The sequence below is a fragment of the Triturus cristatus genome, chromosome 1_2 (genome assembly GCF_964204655.1).
Source record: "Triturus cristatus chromosome 1_2, aTriCri1.1, whole genome shotgun sequence".
Taxonomy (NCBI): domain Eukaryota; kingdom Metazoa; phylum Chordata; class Amphibia; order Caudata; family Salamandridae; genus Triturus; species Triturus cristatus.
The window spans coordinates 863890334-863910097 of NC_140580.1; the positions used below are offsets into that span (position 1 = coordinate 863890334).

Genomic DNA, 19764 nt, shown 5'->3' on the forward strand with positions numbered 1-19764 from the left:
TGCTTTATTTTTTTCACATCCTCAAGGGAGACGCCCTGCTTCTGAATTTTAGAGCAGGGCTGTTTCACAGCTGCCAGACGATGTCCTGTGACACAGTGGGTAATTAAAATGGGCAATGGCGCTTGTGGGTAGTATGGATATTTAGCTCACCAAAATGACGTCAGCCCTGCCTCAGTGTGAGAGCCTCTGGCAGCAAACCTGTTCACACAATCAAAGATCCTGGCTAAAGTCAGAGTCATACAGTCTTTTACTCAGCCGGAGCCTCTATTTGCTTGTGAACCCACTAAAGGTTGTCCTTAAGGTCTCTTTGGAGACAAACTTGGGGCAGGTGTTACAGCGTTGTCACACAACGCAGAGCAGCAATCATAGCTGCCGCACTATGTTTTGTGAAAGAGAGCAGGACAGCGAGCGTCTTATGTACTAGGATATAGAGCTCCTGCTCGCTTCCCAAGAGCTGGCGCACAATCATGCTGTCAAGTGCCACGCCCAAACCTTTGCACTACATTACAAAGATGTCTGTGTACAGCATATGTTTTGCATTGGATGGGTACCCTTGCAGTACAAAATACTATGCTGCTACAAAAAAATGTCACCTTCGGATGTGTGCTGTACAGTGCAGCACACATGCAAAATCTGAAAAGTTTGATGAAATAAAAACATCCTCCTTTTTAAGGCCTGCCTTAAAGAGGCATTATTTTTTGGGCACAAAGCCTTGATTACCATTGTTAGTAGATATGGCTTTGCATCAGAAACCATGGGTGGTTGCATGGGAATGCCCACGTGCCCCCTTCGGAAAGGCTCCTTAATGTAAAGTAATAAAGGCAGTGCAAAGCGCAGCTAACCATTAAATTAAGGCAACTTTCCAGTTGAAAACAAGTTTTACTCTGGAAAGTAAATCTCAAATTAATATTTTGCACAGGTTTGTGCCACTTTCGTGAGGCAAACCCAGTCCAAAAGTTTAGTAAATCTGCCCCTTCAATTCTGGAGGTCTGTTCCTTTCAGATGGCCGAGATGTAATAATACGTTTATTGTAGTGGGTCCTTCTCATAAGATGATAAAGATAGGGCATTATTTGTCAGTGAAGTGGACTTCTTCAATGGAGTGGAACTGTACTTCTAGGTCATGTTTATTTCAAATAGTCTTCTAACAATAAGGTTGGCCTTAATAAAGGCAAGGCCTGCATCTCAAGGAAGTGACTGGTAGTGACTGTGTTTGTGGAGCTGATAAAAGACCTGCCTAGAGCGTGATATTGAAATGGGGATCCCAAACAAGTGACACTTTCTGGCTTCTATTCCATATTAGCGCAGTACGTACTTTCTGTTTTATAAGGCCACACCCGTATCTAGCCCACACTACTGCAGCTTAAGTGACTGTAATGGACCACACAAACATGGCTTCAAGCTGACTCCAAGCTAGCTGCTTCCTGAAATGTCCACCACTTATACCATCCACAGAAATGCAGAATATGATGGCAGATGTGATCACTAGAATCACTCAGTCCTCCTCAGCCCTCTTTGGCACACAGCCCCTACATTGGTTTAATGGTACCCACTTTTAATCAGTAACATAATTTGGGCAAGCGAAGTATTAACGTGCTTTACTTCCTAAAATCAGGGCAAAAATCCTACCAAAATTAGGTGCTGCTGATCCGTCCGAAAAATAAAAATACACATGGATAGATATGTATGCAGCAATTTTGCTGGACTGACATGTTCAGACCTTTGTCTTCCGCATCAGTATGCCACAAACAAAAACTCCGATAAAATTGCTTGTAAATCTAAAAAATAAAAAAATAAAATATAACTTTTTAATCATGGAAATTATTGTTTAAAAATATGTGATGAATTAAACTAAAGATATCCAATGCTCTGCAATGAAAATATATTTTACTTTCCAGTATATCATTTTGTCTACTTCTGAAATAAGGAACACGATGATTAAACTTAAAACTACTATCAGGAAGCTTGGTTTTATTTCCACTCCCATCTCTCTTTATCCTTCACAGACAACATGTTCAGATTTTTGAAGATTTTCCAATACAGCCTAAGTAAGGTTGGAGCTATGCAGAAGGCTACTTTATACCTATAGAGGCTCAGATGCCAAAATTTGAGGGCACCGTCTACATGAGGTCTACAGAACTCGATACAATGCCATAGATGATCAACTGCAGAGATGGACGCTAAGTGACAGGACGAAGATTGTCAGTACTTCCTCCTCTGTACCTTGAAGGGGTTGCGGTTGATACGCGGGCCCTGGAGTTGAAACCTACTACAAAAAAGCACAGTCTCCTGCACCCGCAGGCACACCTGAGACCTAAGGGGAAAGGCAACAATTTATAAGTAGGCGGTAGACTGTTTGAATAAGCGCTGAACGGTCTGGATAGGAGAAATAGGTTTTATAATCTGAAATCATAAGGACCTCAAACATCATATATTTGTTTATATCAAAGAAACAGCACTTGTGAAGAAAGGTAGAAAATAGAGATTCGAGTACATGGTATTGGTGGAATGTTAACTCGTCAAAAAGTCAATACATGCCATGACTATTTACTGAGAAAAAAGCGAGTAAGGGGGCAGTGCAGAAAAATAATGAATGAATTCCTGCAGATTTTCATTTTGTGTTCTGACCTATAGAGTGACAGGCAGGGCTGGCAGGGCCTTGCCAGTGCTTGGGCGGCCCTCCGGATATGTGCAATTACAGCTGAAGTCAGGACTGTGATGGGCAGGACAACTTACATATGAAAGGCTTGACAGTGCTATGGATGTGTTTGTGCTGCTTGAGGCCAGACGAGGTGGCGAAGGTTTTGCCGCAGTCGGGGCAGGCGTGCGCCCGGGCGCCCACGTGCTGTGACCGGATGTGCCGCTGGAGGTTGCTTGGGTCAGTAAACACCTGAAAGACAGAGAAAAAAAGCAACATTTAATTTCTTGTGGAAAACCTGGAAATGAAGAAGCAGAGTCGATTCATACAATGACCTAAAACGTGTTGCAAGTCTAGAAAGTACTATCACAGACGATAGCACCTCCCCAAATATGGTTACGATAGATACCCTAACCTTCGTGTACGCAATTTATCTCCGCGACAGCCTGAGGGCTTAAGTTAGGGTGGTACTTTTGAAGGCATCAGAAGGCGATGTAACTGCAAAAGTTAATCTATATTAACCTCTTCAGTGCCCATGACGAGATAGTCTCGTCATGGAGCACGGTCGCGCTGTGCCCATGACGAGACTATCTCGTCATGAACCCCACCCACTAATAAAACCCCCGGCACAGGAGGGGGAAAGGGCGTGGCACAGAAGGGGTTAATATACTACTTGACTATCCTATTTCATGCTTGGGACAACGAAGTCTGTTGGTACAAATTAAGATGGTGGTTTACGTGGAAAGGGCAGAACCGATTTCAAACCACCAACAAATGGTGCAGTACACAACCAAGCAACTCCTGCTTGGTAATGGTTTTTCAATGGGATAGGTAGAGCGTTGGCCTTCTTCTCACCAGAATCCAATCGCAATACTTTTTTACCCACCACGTGAACTTAGGGAGCAAAGACAGGCTGTTTGAGGCATTTGTGGCACGTGAACAGATATTGTCAGGTGTTTTCAGCAAAGACAGAGACACTGTGAAGATCTTCGGACACCTGTGTGAGGCGCATCAACAGCCGCCAAGGAGCCGTGACTTCATTTGCCTCAATTTACCACATTTCAAAGGCTCTAAAGCCCACGTGCCAAAATTAGAGCTATATTGCAGCGTTTGTTGTGCAATGCAGTAACACCTCTAGTTAGCAGTGGTTTTCAATCAAAAAATAATTCAAAACATTAATACAAAATAGAGAGAACACCGAGGCAGGTTGTTGAACCAGTGATGAGAAGCAAATGTTTCTCTGCTCTCTACTGAACTGGTCAGCTGTGTTTGCCTGACACCTCTGTGTTAGCGCCGGGACACTCCTGGGAGTAGCCGTGCGCTCTATAAATACCCAGTAACATAATATAACATAACATAACAGTCGTCATGGAAAGAAAAGCTTTAGAATGGATGATGAACATTCTTCTCTTTCTATATTGTAATTTTTAAAAGCAGCACTTTTCATAAAACAAAATTAAAAGTAAACCAAGATTAGTAGCTAATTATGAGTTTTAACTATAGGTAGCCGTATTGTCCAGTGGCTATATTATATTTGGAAAATTACAGGTAGTCAGAAGGACACACTACCAAACAAAAATATTTTTATCCTTGTACAGGCATCATTAAAAAAAAATTGTAACACTGTGAATGACTGAGATTTCCCTTTAGATAGATTAAAATACATTTTGTAGGCGAACCCATTTAAGGTGCTCAGTTCCTACTTGTCATTTCCCATATTCCAGATGCATCCAGCTGCTTGCCTCGGGTTTGAAGTGTTAGCTAAAGAATTAGAATCTTGGATTCTGACCTTTTTTTATTGAACACTCTAATTCATAGAATGGTTAGAACAGAATGTATAACGTTCATACATTTTGCTTAGCATACCTATGAAATGCCATGGGAGCAAACTATCATATAAATATAGTCATCACGTATTCACCAAGAAATACATGTTTTTATAATTAATATACATATATAACATCAGGAAGCAAATAAAAAACATGCTATGGATTTTTTGTTGTACATCATAAACCAATGATCATTGTTATTTAATAGTGTATCAATAACTTTTCAACATACTGATTCAGTATGTAGACAGACAAGGGAAAATCTCCAGCTTAAAATATCATAATATATATTAATATAGAAGGAATTTCAAGTGTAGTCCTCACTCTTAAATGTTTTAACACTGAAAAAAACGAGGAGTTGGCTGGTTGAAAAAAAACACTGCAGGCTGTTCTTTTAAATCCAGCTGGTTATCAAAACAAGCAATCATTCAACTAAACATTTCAATAAAAAATTGAGTAAATCTGTTAATCAACCTACCAAACATGCAGGTAACCTATTAATCAACAAACCAGTAGCTACTCAACAAACTCATCAGTTTGTCAGCTAGACAGCCAACTGAACAAGCATAGGCAAAGCCAAAGGTTCTCGCATTAGAGATGCTTTTGGCTCTACCAATGTCTTTTCTTTATGCTGTACTGCATCAAAGCAGATGCTTACAGTATAAAGGAAAGAAAACAAAAAGTTTAAGCACAAAGATACGGCCACTTGGCTGTGACATTTTGTAGGCAACTACATGTGTTAAACACACCTAGGCACATCTACAAAATAATGGAGTCAAGCACCGGGTCATTGCTCTTTTTAAAATGTTGATGGGGTGGGGGTGTCAGGGTAGCAGGTCAGGGAGACTGTGTAGGCGGAGAGGCACACGAATGAGAGGCAGCAACATTATGAGGGAGGGGAGAATCTCACGAATAAACGAGAGATGAGAGCAAAGTGGAGAAGAGCAGAGCACAGAATCACCCGGGCGAGCAAGAGAAACATTTTGGGTACCGAAGCACAAGGGGAAGAGATGGCAATGTGAATATGGGAGTGGATATTAGCACACAGATGAGAGAAAGTTATGCGGGGGCACAGAAGCTCATGGGTGAGAAAGGTCAACATAAGCTCAGATAGGGGACATAGGCACATTTCTGAGAGAGCATGATACGGAGAAGTGGAGAAGAACATGATGGAGACAACTGGAAAACACGTGCACTCTAATGCAGAGCTTAAACAAAAAGAAACATTTGCTGCCAAAACGCGAGCAGTGGAAGTACACAAGTACTTCGGTCAGGCTCCTGGGGATGGGCATGCACAAGAAAAGGAAGTAAAGTCGCAGAAACCAACGGATAAGGAGCAAGCAAGAGTGATAATATAGCCAACCAATGGTAAGCAGTGGGCGGGCTGTAAGCTAACAAAATGTCTTGCAAAAAAAAGCACATGCACTGTGGTAGGAAAGACCTAAGAACGAATTTACCCCGCTAGCAAGCCACTACACTAATGAACTGCTAGCTGCCTTTGGAAGGAACCAGCTAAACACCCAAATGCTCAAAACACAAATCAAGAAAACAAAGAGAGTAAATCAGCTAATCATGAACACAATCAACCAAGCAGTCAATGAAGTAGCACGGGAAAAAAATATTTGAAAGATAACCAATCAGTCAATTAACTCACCAACCAATTAACACAGCAAACTGCTCACCAGCAGGCAATGCTCATAAAAAAATGATAAATGCTACACCCATTGAATTTATCTACACCACAGCCAGTTTCATAACTCAAACTTTGACTCATAACAAATATCAACTGTCCATTCAAGTAAACAACTATGGAACATTTTCACCAGCTAACCAGGCTGATAATTAAACAACTGATTATTTTATTACAAACTGATAACCAAAAAACCTACATTCAAACCAGACAATGTACACATCAAAAACGAATTGGAAAGTCAGTTCTGTATCCAACCACAAAACCAAATAAAGAGAAATTCAACTGGTTCAGTACAAAAACACACAGGTAAATGACCAATCAACCCAAAATATTGCCAACCAGAAATAAAAAACAGCCAGTCATCTGATCAACCAATGTAATATTCAGAAAGATATAAAGGAAACTGAAACAGCCAACTAAAAACGGAAACCATCAAAGTGTCGAGCAAGCACACCAACCACAATCCAGCTATCGAACCAACCAATCATTTACCTGGCTGACAGACTCTCTAAATTAGTACCAAGCAGCAAATAAGCCAACTCACGGGTAGGCTCCTTATACTAAAATAGCATGCTGGAAATTGTGCTGTAAAACTAGAGTGACCTACGGGTATTAAATGGAAGAGTTTCAAGACTGCATCTTACTCTATTGCAGGGTTTAAAAATAAAGCCCAACTGCCAGTAAAAAACAATGTGTTGGCTCTGATTTGATGGAGAGAAACAAGTAAGCATGCAGGTCTGTGGGTAAAGGACTTACTTACGGAAAAGGGCTTTAGCACAATTCAGAAAGTAGGAAACTTTTGATTTCGAGCAATATTCACTCTGGGAGGGTGTTGCTAGAGTTGGTCTTTCACTGTTAACTTTCCAGAGACAGGAGCTTGTGGTAGTGACGTTTGGTTAAAGTCATTAGCGGGAATTGTGTGCAGTAATAAGTGCTATTCTGTCTGATACTTATTAAAATAGGTTTGGCCAGCATGAAACACCCACCTTAGTTTTGTCATCAGGGTCAGTTTGTTCCAAAAATAACTACTTTTGGGTAAGCAACTCAGGATTGCATGTCTACTAACTCCTAATGGTGCCAAACACTAGAAACAAAGGGAACACATAATGCTGTTTGAAAGCAGTGGGAGTGTTGGAGACCTTGATCATGCTCCTTGGAGAGCACTTGCCTTGGCTTGCCATGTGAGTGAAGCAATCTGCAGCGAGTCGCCATCGGTCCGTTCGTTGTGCCATACAGTCCCGCTCTGGCTTGGCTTCAGGTTAACTTTCACTTCAAGAGCCTCGCTCAGTGATTCGGACTGCCCTCGCGATGGCTGCGGCTCGTCGTCTCCGAGCTGGAAAAAGTTTGTGTTAATTTCTTCATGTCAGGCTGTTGCTCGTGAAGCTGGCGATGTACTATGTTGCATCTGGGTTGCGGGGAGTGACATAGTATGGTTGCTGTAAGTGGTCTAGTGCCCTCTGGTATGCGTAGTGAGCATTTCTGGGCCTGACACCTACTTTGTAAGGGTTGGGGGTAATGAGAAGGGGTAAACTTAGTTAATAGGAAAATCAACCAACTTTGACACCTCCACTAAGCAGTTTCATGGGCAGATTAAAATCCCTTGTGCGTTGATTTAGAGGGTTGATTCAACCTTAAATCATTTAAAGAAAATTGTGATTTAAATAGTGAACCCCTTTTTGGACATTTACAGTACCTTCACGCAGTTTTCACATTCAAATCGCTTGCCGCTGTCATGTGACATCTGGTGCCGAATAAGGTTCGACTTCCAGTTGAAGGCCTTCGGACACTGGTCACACTTGTATTCGCGTTCCTCGGTGTGGATTATCATATGCTGCTCTAAACTGGAGAATAAAAAGTGCACAAGTGAACAGATGAATGGCAATACATTGTGGGTGTAGTACATATGATTTAATACGACTTAAGATGATTGCTTTCCACATTTGGAATCTACTCTTGTGTGCAAGCTTCTCAGTGACATTTGCCTCGGCCTTGGAGAATATACTCAGTCAATTCAAGGAGCCTGATGCTGCTTTCTGAAGGACGCCATCTTTAAAGTCGTGCTCAGCACATATAATGTGACTGCAGGTGTTCAGGCTCTGAGGAGCCCACACACACATCAAATGAAATGTAAGACTACAGCACTGCGCTGGAGGTAACATCCTGATGCTGTGCTAAGTATTTGTAGCCATAAGTATATTGTTCAGGAGGTTCTGGTGTAATGTTGTTCATGTGTGCCAGTGTGTATAGACAGAGTGGAACAGTCTGGTTTCAAACTATGCTGTGTGTATTTATTGTATTCATATAGTGCTTACTACCCCTGACAAGGCTGTAGCAAATGCACCGTCATGCACACTCCATGAGTTAGCATATGTGCTGCAAGCAGTGTGGGATGGAAACAAAGAATGGAATCGAGAATATTTTTTGACTTCATCTGAAGACCCTAATGCATAATTTTAGTCTGTGAGAAGTGAATTGAGCTTGGGCCGAATAAACTTTGGGAAGCTTAATCCCAAAGTGGACACATTGTACGTTCCTATTTAGGCAACACGTCAGCTGTGATAACTAAGAGCTGTTGCATAAAGGCAGGTAAAGAGTGGTGATGGAGCTAACCAAGAAGCAACATCGCTTAAGTTGTGGAGTTAACTTGTAGGACAACCTGTATACACAGCCACAGGGATCAATGCCATAGCCGCTATCCTGGAAGAGGTATGGTAGCAGATGCTTCTATCTCTTTAGAACTACTTATCGACAAGCAAACAATTACAGTACTGAGACAGACTAGAAACATTTGGAACTAGTGCCACACTTACTAGCAATAAAGAAAGACTTAACATTGTTCAATGTTGCCCAATGGGCCTGAAATAATATAGTACAAGAAAATTGTAGCCTAGATGTCGTCTAACAAATATAGGGGCTTATTTAAAAGCAAAACTGTTGCCAACGTGCACTCAAAAAGAAGAAACAAAAATGCTCAAAATGCTATGTTTATGGTGCTTCAACCACCAGCGCCGTGTCCATTGGCGCTAATGTACTAAATGCAGATTGGAATGCAAGATGGGAAATCCCTTCTTCAGAATTAAGATGATCACGGGTTCCAGCTCAGACAAATTCTGTTTCCCTAACACCCAAGGATATGGCTGATTATGTAGATGCAACTGAGATTTCATTATCTTTGAGAGACACTTAAAAACAATGTTGTGGTTATTGGTGAATTTCACTAGTTTAACAACCAGGTTGAGAAGGACTGGACACTGGGGCAACCGCCACATGCCTTAGTCCTGAAAAAAATAGCAAATCTTATCAAGGCTTGCCCAAGAACAGCACAAAAAACAGTTTCACTTTTCAAGGAAATTACTCCGACTTTTCTCACGTGCAAAATATAACACTGATGTCCTGATTCAACATAACTCATTATTCTGGATGCGAATTGCACACACAGTAATAGCCGATTATGTTAGACATGGTAAGAATCGGGCACACAATTTGCACATCAGAGTTTCAGGCCTTGGAATGGGGATAACAAATTGAACACGTGTTCATTCCATTCTGAAATGAGCAAAATTGAAATTTGCATAACTTGCCACCATTATTGTGCCTGATTATCTGTCGAAAATCTTGCTGTCAAAAATCCTTGGGTTTCATTCGAATGCTAAATAGAGTTGGCTTTCGAAGTGGAGTTGTGTATCAAAGTAAACTGTGGCCTAAAGGTAGCTTGTGGCCTTTCTCCAGTGATTGATTGGAGAGAGGCGAACGGTTTTTTGACACATACATCACAGGAAAAAAACGAACCTCGGATGTGTTTTTTGGAATGAACTGTGCTGGTGACTTTTAACACATTTTCTCCATTACTTACTCACGGTGTCCGTCAAAAGCATACGTTTCTTCAGGCTCTAGTCAGAGCATGGGTAGCAAGGATTATGGTCTATCATTTAGGGGATATATATATATATATATATATTATTTCCCACGGGAGGGACGTCCACACCGAGACCTACTGCATTGCAAGTGGCTTAACTCACTACTGTGTGTCATCAGTTCTTAGACGCCAGAGAAAGCAGTATTGTGTGCACGACCGATTCCCACCCGAAGCAGATACCTGAGCCATTAGCCAATAATCTGTGCTTGCTTTCAGAAATAATTGCTTGTTTGCCCTCGCCTAATTCGTGTCTTTATGTTTTTTGCATAGAGGGCAGTGAACGGTGAGCTTTTTGGAATGCATCAGATAATAGCGTGCCATCGGAGGTGACGGTTTTATATTGCACCTTTGAGCTTCACCTCATCCGAACAATAATACCGCGAGACAAACGTAAGCACCGGGGCCAATCGCTGCTCACGTTTGCATAAAGCAGCAAGGCGCAACTCAATCTCCTCGTGCCGGCCGTACAGGACGCAGAGAGGCGTCAGGCTTCCTTTCAGGAAGTGTCCCGCTATTCTCTGCTTGCAGAGACTAAGCTTGGGAACGCGGCTGAGGGTGTATCTTCGATATCCATTCATATGGGTGGATGTGAAAGGCACAGCGCTGGGTAAAAGGCGCAATAAACATCTAGTCCCACCAAGTACTGCTTAGAGGCCTGATCTGGTTTCGATTGGTATTTTTGAAGTTTCAGTGATCTAGCTGTTTGGGTTGATGTACCTTTAAATCTATGTGAATGGCAGGGTTCCCGAATACTAAATGGTTAAAAGCTGGGCTAATGCAACTCTCTGTTTGTGCTATTTCCGCATAATTATGGATTTGCTGCATAATACTTCATATGCTGCATAAGTTATACATCTTAACGAAAATGATCCCTAAGTCACATGGATCAAAAGTTACAAAAAGTGCAGCTACACAAGTTGGCGTGCAGTGAAAAGGCATTCGCAATGGTCGACTGTTCACTTTTCCATTGCTTATTGCTGGGTTTGGGTGTTAAACTGATACTATTGAGCTAAAACCCATGCCCAACCAGTATTACAGTGTAAAAATGGCAAAATAACGAAGTAATAGAATCCAAAATGTGCCACGTAAAGCCGCACAAATAGCCTTTTCCATCCACATAATTTAGTCGATCGTGCTGCATAATTTTGTCCTACCCTGTCACATACTTCCAGTGGCATTACTTAAGGGTGTTTATACCTTTTCTCTTTCTGAAGACAGTAGACCATGACTGCATTATATTGGGTGACAATAACCTTAAATAAAAGATAGGTTGCAAAACATGTCAGATAAGAGGGCTTGAGAAAAAAACATTTTCCATTCCTCCCTCTTATTATTATTTTTGTAAACATTCTGGATTTTAAGCAGGGTTCCCACCCGACCGGTTTTATCCCGGCAGCACCGGTATTTTAATGTCCTGGTCGGTGCAGAAATAAGCAAAATCAACCAAAGCTGGTGTTTTTACTCCTTATCTGTAATACTTCAAACAGCAAATATAAAGAGGAAGCACTTTTAAATGTGTTCCAGAGCTGTGTTAGCAATCCCTGACAGATATTGAAAATGAAAAAAGTCATTTTACAAATGAATACATACGAGTTTGTTTAAGGTCATATTTAGTATGATGGCCAGGCCTTGCTGACTCTTACAACAACAAATGCCTGGTATTTTTCTTGTGGAAAGGTGCAACCCTAATCCTAAAATGTTTGTTTAAATAGGGGCAGGAAGGACAGGTAGAAAAAAAACGTATCCAACTAAGTTAGACCTGAAGTATTTCTGGTTCCAATTCCAATTAACAAAGAGGAGGTGGGTGGTTTTTGGTTTGTACTTTTATAAAAATGTATAAGTGAATAATACATTACATCTCATACATAAATAAATAAATAAACAAACATTACTCTGGCATGAGTGGCTAGTGAGACACTTTTTCGAAACACAGTGTCCCACAATAACAAGACAATTAGATAATTCTTTTGTCACAAATGCCTGTGCCTGTGTATGGCTGACATCACTTGCTAAACCCGCATGATGGTTGATTAAGTTTAACACTAGCTTCTGTTGTCTGCTGAGACTAACAGAGCTTGAGTCCTGGTGAGACAAATCCAGCCTTTCATACTTGCAAGGTTGATAAAATGACTAACATTGACAGAGACAGCCAATAGCGAGGAATGAAGCACTCTTTACATTTTGTTAGGGGCTGAAAACATTTTGTTTTGTTTATGGAGGTTGCCCCAATTTATGTATCTTGTCAAAGACACATTTTGCTGCTTTGTCTGCCCCTCACAAGTGGGTCATCTTAGTTTACTGAAGGTCGAGGTCAGAGGTGAGTTCTTGAATCTTCTGTGGGCACTGCTTGCTTTTTGCTTGTCTGTGAAGAACGTGGAATGGATGATGGTGGCATGACACTTTCTGATGCCTCTTCCATGGAACCAGTCACAGACTCCCCTTCTATATTGCACTTTCAAACCATGACAGGTTTCTTCTGTGGTCGGCTTGAAAACAAGAGACTCTTTGGCGGGAGTCTTAACTCACCACCTGGACTGGGTCCACTCTTGTAATTCTGTTTCTCAGTATAGCAGCAATTGGTTGTCACTACTAAAGATTAGACTGTATGAGAAGCACTTGACAAATATGACTAATATGAACCCTGTTTTGGGAAAATTCTCTTTTTGGACATGTGCATGTTATATACAGGCAAAGCCATTAGAAGACAGCTAACTTTCAATATTGAGGTCTGGCGTTAACAAAGACCTTTTTATTTTATTAAAATTGCTTGTATAACATACTTATTAGGTGCTTTTAGCTAGTCCTCTTCATCCATTGGTCTGTTATTGTGCCAGTCACAATTTTCTTGCGCCTACTAAACCATACATCAGGGTGCAATGGGTCAGCTCGTTTCCACCACTGCGTTCTGCTCTATACACAATATAGCCCCTTCAGTGCTGGGGACTACAATGCTCTATGTGCTTTTTGAGGCCGAAATAGCTTTTTGCGTTTAAACTTTTTTTTTTTTGAGGACCAGGTGACTTCCCCAACAAAAGGTTTTGGAAAAACCATGACAAAACAAGCACAGAATAAATAAAATGATGCAAGCCAACAGCAGACCTAATGGTTTTTCCAATGCTTGTTTATTGTATGTACTGTTTGCAGATTTTATTGAAGAGGTCAGCATTGAAGCCTAAAAAAAGAAGAGCACCTCAAACACACACACAGCAAAGACTCGGAAAGTTCAGTAGGGCTGGGGCAGAGACAGTGACGACATATCAGCCACTCCTGACGCTTGACTGACTCTCTTCCATCCATAAAGGGCGTTCCTAGGTACTTACCTGTCTGAAGTGCCTGACTTTTTATAGGCTATAGCACCTCTGCATCTACACATAAGACATAACCCTACCAAAGCGCTTAGATAGACTACCACATTCTGAATGTAGTACTGCCAAACTTGCCCTTTAATATTTTTACTCCTTTGTGTCCTGCCAATTATTTTAGTCAATTTGTCTTGATTGTAAATTTGTCTACAGACACAGTGTTTGTATTTATATTGTCAACATATCTAATTGCCAAAGAATAATCCGAAATCTGGGAACTCATTTTCATATTATTCAAAACACTGTATCATCAAGATCCTAAATGTTTTTTTTCCCTTTAAAATATGTTTTAATAGCTATTATTGTTAACATATTATTGTGTGTTGTGAAAATCAAGTGTTAAAAAAGCTCTATTATTGTTGAATACCAAAGCAAGTTTTCTCTCTAGGTCAGGTTGGACTGATACTTGAATTCCTTAGTCAACACACTACAATATGTCACTATCCCAACCCTCAACTGCAGAGATATTTTTGTATAATAAGACAGTCAAAATATCTTTACCTAAATGATACTCATATTACATTAACAATAACCAACACAAACCACTTCTTCAGTAAACTTTCCATGAACTCTTCTAACCTTTCACAGTCAAACTCTAAAAACAACATTCACAATCAAACAAATGTACTCAGAACCCTATAAAAAGATGCCCAGATTAAGAAAAGGAAGTATGATGCCATACACTAATGTCAGTTAGTGCCATGAAAGTCCCTCTAATATAACATGAGAATCATGAAAGTATTTTAAATCTACTAGATCAAAGTTAGCTCTGCCGCTGGAGGCCCAGATAAGCTCCTCCCACAGCCATGACGCGCTTACCTGTACTTGTTGGGAAACATCCGCTCGCAGTCTTTGCACTCGTGCGCAGCGTCATCATCGAAGCCCTCCTGCTTGATCTCCTCACTCAGGCTCCTATAGAGATTGCTGACGGTGCTGCAAGCATATTTCTGGTGCCGCCGCAACTCCAGCTTGGATTGGAAGAGCTCGTCGCACTCCTCACAGCGGAAAATGGGCTCCTCTGAAATGAAAACAGTTAAGGCTATTGAACCAATGCACTCTGGGAGACGTTGAACTCACACTTCCTTTTCAGTTACAGGATCCCAAGACTAAAACTTGAACCAACTGATATATTGTGTAGTAGACCGGAAGCATCTCAATCCACCTGTTCCCTTTTGAACTTTTCATGTAGTCTCGCGATGGCCATTTTCGAACTTCAACACAGAACTTTAAGACCAATACTGCAGTTTGATACAATAATGTTATTTTTGCCCTTCTTCTAAAATTCTCTGTCAAATAAAAGGTTGTTTAATTAAAGCCACTTGAGGGCCCTTGCCTCAATCAGTGGCTTGAGATCAGTGACGATGTGGAGGGCTTTCTTGAAGTGATCTCTTGGAAGCGAAGCGAGACAGGCAGCAAAGCCAAGGAAGGTTGGTGCAGAAGGCTGAATTGTGAAGCAGTTCAGGAAAAGGAATCAAGTTGTTTGTTGGGAGGGAGTTGGGAACCATACAGAAGGTCTAACGCGTATCATAAATTACTGAAGTTGAGGGTCAAACAAATTAAAATGAGGGCAGCTATTATTAAGTTTAGAAGGCAGCATCCTGACCAAGCTTCCAAGTTAAACAATCGGCCACTGAGCTGTAAATCTTCCAGCAGAGTGACTTCTGGAAGGGGAGGAGGCGTGGGCGCTTCACATTTACTCCACCCTGGTGGTTTTAGCTAAACCGAAGCTTTCGAGATGCACACAGTGACTCTGTGATGTGAATTCTCTGCTGTGAAAAATATCTTGAACAAGGTTAAGATTGTTTATCAAACTATTGCTCAGAAATTAGTGCTTGCATGACAAAAGCCCAGTTCGGTTCTGGAGCCCTTTGTGGGCAGTGTTATAGTGTGAATTTGTCTGTAGCAACTGTATTAACATACGTTTTATCAATCATAAATCAATGGGCGAGTTCCTCTTCCTATGGCTGTTTTTTATGTATGTGCGAGTTATGGTTTGCATGGCTGCTGTGCGAGTTATAGTTTGCTCTTAACCATAACTTGTGAATTTCGGTGTTTTATTCATTTTAATTCATAACCATAACTGTACTTTCTCAGGTTTTTTTAAATATACGTTAAGCTGTTATAACCAATGCTAACCAATACTTCACATCAATATTTAAGAGTTTTTGGGACTTTTTTTTAAATCATGTACAACATGTAAGAGTTCTTTGTGCCCACCCTTCCACAGGCAGCCATTCCCAGCTGTGCCATGTGCAAAGGAGTTGACTACAGGAACTTGCCTCCTGCTAGCCCTGGCACCTCTTTCCCTGCAGGCAGCCACCTCTATTGTGCATAACCTTTGGCTGTGCGTAGCAGGGGTTGACTGCAGGCCCTGCGACCCACCCTCTGTTGGCAGCCAACACCTGGTGTGCACGACCATTGAATGTATGCAGTGCGTGCGAGAACTGTTTCAAGTATGTTACCTCCTGCTTTCTATTGGCATGCCAGGATGCTGGTATTATGCCTTGCTGTAGCATTCTGAACAGGGGACTCTTCTTTTAATTATGAGCTGTTGTTTAGGATTTAATGCCCTGAAGAATTCCTGTTGCCTGTGGGACGAAATGCATTGAGTGTGTTTCATACTGATGTAAAAAGAATGAAATAAAGATTGTGTTTTTCACACAAACTGTCCTCGCTCTTTTTGGACTTCAAAACCACTTTTTTTTTATACAATTGGAACTGTGTTTTGGAATTTGGACTATGAAGCTTATCTGAACTTGAAATAAATAAGGGATCATTACATTGACTGGTGTGCCTCTCTCATTTTGTGTATCAACACTGTATAAATCTTAGTTACCGAATAAAACAAGCATTTGCAATGCAATAGGTCTTGCATTTATGAGAGTTTGATCTATTGGCATTGTAAATGACAATGCCTTTTATTTATGTGTTGTTTTTAAAACAGGTAAATAAAAGGCATTGTCATTTACAATGCCAATAGTATAAAATCTCGCAAATGCGAGACCTATTGCTTTGCAAATGTGTGCTATAATTTTTTTTAAAAGCGTTAGGAGAGGAGCATCTGCAGGCAGGACAAAGCTATTTGAGAAAATAGTGCTCGGAGGCTCTAATTAAAGCCTACCGAGCAGCAACACATGTAACAGGGGGTGTCACCATGGGAAGTTACAAAATGAGACAAGGCGGAACTAAGGAGGGACCACTAAGCCTTTTGACCAATGAACAGCCACAGTTGCAGTGGACAATGACACAAGCCATTGAAAAATGTGGGTGGAGAGTGAGCGGAGCTTCAAGTCCCTACCTCAATAGAGCATGCCTTGCAGAGCAGAGCAACGCATGCGCTGCCCAGACTCGACCTAAAAAGACTATTGCCTAGTAAACATCATTAAAATGGGCCTTCCTTCACTATGCATTTCAAGAGAACTCCCATGAAAAAATGTACTACCTAGTCAGCTATAGTGCATATCAGAAAAGGGTGTCCTTGGTCACTTTGTAACACAAGGGAACTCCCACGAAAAACAGTACTGCTTAGTCAGCTGAAGTGAACATCATAAAAAGATGTCATTGATCACTATGCGACACAAGAGAACCACAATGCTTAGTCAGTTATAGTGTACATCAAGAAAAGGTGTCATTGGTATCTGTGTAGCACAGGAGAAGTGCCATGAAAAGAGACCGGTCTATTCAGCTCTTGTGCACACCATAAAAAGGTGTGGCTATTCAATGCGCAACACAAGAACACCCATTAAAAAGAGGAAGCCTAGTCAGCTAAAGTGAACCCCATAGAAGGGTGTGATCGATCACTGTGCAACTAAAGGGAACTCCCACTGAAAAGAGTCTACCAAGTAAGCGGTTGTGTACGTCATAAAAAGGTGTCTTTCATCACTGTGATATGCGAGAACCTCCATAAAAAAGAGGACTGCCTTGTCAGCTGTACAGCACATCATAAAGAGATGTTTTCCATCACTGTGAAACATGTGAATACCCATAAAAAGAGCATGGTTTTCTCCGCTGTAGTGCACATCATAAAAGGTGTCTTCCATCACTGTGCAATAGGGGAATTCCCATTAAAAAGAGCACTGCCTAGTAAACTGTAGTGCATGTAATAAAAAGGTGTCTTCCATAACTGTCTAACATGAGAACTCATGTGAAAAACAGTACTGCCTTATCAGCTGTAGTGTACATTGTAACATGGTGTCTTCCATCACTCTGCAACACAAGAACTCACATGACAAAGAGTACTGCAGTGTCAGCTGCAGAGCACATCATAAAAAGTAAGTCTGGGCGGTGAAATCCGCTCGCAGAGTTTGCGGAGATTTCCGCACTACGCGTTACACGAAGCTCAGGAGTTCCGAAAAACTCCGATCCGCATAGCGGGACGGAGTTTGTTCCCTTGCTTGCGTTCGTCAACGTCAAGTTGGAGAGCGCGAGCGAGGAAAATCTACCTCACGGCGAGATTTTTCCTCATTCACGATCGTCAACATCAAGTTGGCGAGCGTGGAAAATCAACCTCCCGGCGAGATTTCTCAACGCAGGCGGTCAGATTTCTCATTGCGAGTGGTCGCGTATGCTCGCGACCGGTCGCGTTAAGAAACTGTCTGTTCGCACTGAGAAAGCTGACGCTTGAGTAAAAATCTACTCGAGCGGCAGAAAGGAAGCAGCGCCCGCTTGCACTGTGCTTGGTGCTGTTTGTGATGATTTCACAGTGCAGACAAGCACCTGGCACTGAAAATCACCACGAACAGCATTTATCAAATGCACTCTGCCACTTTCCGAAACACCAAGTAGTAAAACTGAGCTTTTTTTGCACTTCGCAGAGTTCCGCGTAGCAGAAAACTCCCAGAAAAAAAAGTGTACTCTCTTTTAAACTGTAGTATATATCATAAAAATGTGTCTACCATCACTGTGCAACACGAGAACTCCCAAGAAAAAGAGTACTGCCTTGGAAATTGTAGTGCATGTAATTAAAAGGTATTTTCCATCACTGTGCAATATGAAGGCGCCCACTAAAAAGAGCACTGCCTAGTAATCTGTAGTGCATGTAATAAAAAGGTGTCTTCTATCACTGTGCAACACGAGAACTCCCAAGAAAAAGAGTACTGCCCTATAAACTGTAGTGCATGGAATAAAAAGGTGTCTTTCATCACTGTTGAACACGAGAACTCCCATGAAAAAAGAGTACTGCCTAGTCCGCTCATATATGACACCATCTTTTTACACTACGTTCACTTAGTGCACTAAAAACTACCAAATACATCAGTGTGTCAAACGTGAAACGAGATCAACCCTTTTGTACCGACTTCCTGTTCTAGGCTATTAGAAGTGGTTCACCTGGAACAAAGATCTCTCGGCTTTGAACTTGCATATGCAGGACGTCTTGCTGCTAAAATGCATTTTGTGGCCCCTGCGGTGCTCTCACGCTACGCTTCTTCAAGGCGTGATACAAACTTTTGTCCTAAAAAGCAGGTTACGCCTTAAATACCCCCTAGAAAACAAAGGAGCCAGTCCTTTCTCTCTTGCTTGTCAAATGTGTGTTTGCTGGCCTCTATCTTGAGTTCCATCAGCAACACTCGGGACAATGGAGGAATGCAACAGAAAAATAAATCACAGCCTAATGGCTTTCAGCAGAACCAAGGGGAATGCAATTATGCGGCATCTACATGCTAATCTAGGAGAGCGGAGTCTCAAATAAGTTCAAGAGCCCTACTCCAAATTCCAGCAGTGATAAGGGGTCGGCTGAATTTCGGCTGGGGCTTGGTATAAAAGATTGTTCCGATAATTATCTTTCTGCGGAACATTTTTGCATTTTCTTTTTTTGTGCGGCTGCCAACGCCACTGGGGAACTGAGACATCCATTGAAAAAGAGGATGACAAGTCAAACGTCCCTGAATGAAATGATCGAGGCCGTGACTCACAAGATGCGAAGCTTCGAGTGGCTCACGCTGCCCCCTCACATTTGTAATAAATAGCATATAACACGATGCGCGTCTGCATTTATATATATATGGTTTATACTGTGCTGTACTTTCATGTGCATTAGTATATTAAAAATACGCAGGCAGAATCATAGCACAATCTCATTGTGTGTCCATAGGGGGAGCAGTAGAGCTCGAAGGACAGTCCAAGTCCAGAAGATGCAACTGTACTGTGTAATAACGTGATTTGACCATGGCACTATAGTAATAAATGTCTCAAGGTATGTTTTTTGATACAATTGCTCCAAATTATGTTTTTTTGGGACAATCTTTATTTTCACTAGTTTCCCACGTGTCGCAAACATTGCTCCAAGGTTGTATGTGGAGAAGTGTAGCTCACTGGTTAGAGGAGGCA

General features: G+C 41.5%; 1 protein-coding gene across 6 annotated transcripts in view; it reads right to left on the reverse strand.

Annotated features, from left to right (window-relative positions):
- PRDM16 (PR/SET domain 16) overlaps window positions 1-19764 on the reverse strand; it is a 1086739-nt gene that overhangs the window by 62115 nt on the left and 1004860 nt on the right. For 4 of the 6 annotated variants that reach the window (XM_085609165.1, XM_085609160.1, XM_085609179.1 and 1 more), the window contains 4 exons: window positions 14257-14455; window positions 7853-8000; window positions 7328-7492; window positions 2736-2889 (listed from right to left, as the gene is read on the reverse strand). In XM_085609165.1, coding sequence (XP_085465291.1) covers window positions 2736-2889; window positions 7328-7492; window positions 7853-8000; window positions 14257-14455 — 666 coding nt within the window. The remainder of the gene's footprint in view (window positions 1-2735; window positions 2890-7327; window positions 7493-7852; window positions 8001-14256; window positions 14456-19764) is intronic. The other 2 variants (XM_085609172.1, XM_085609170.1) reach the window with 1 other exon arrangement.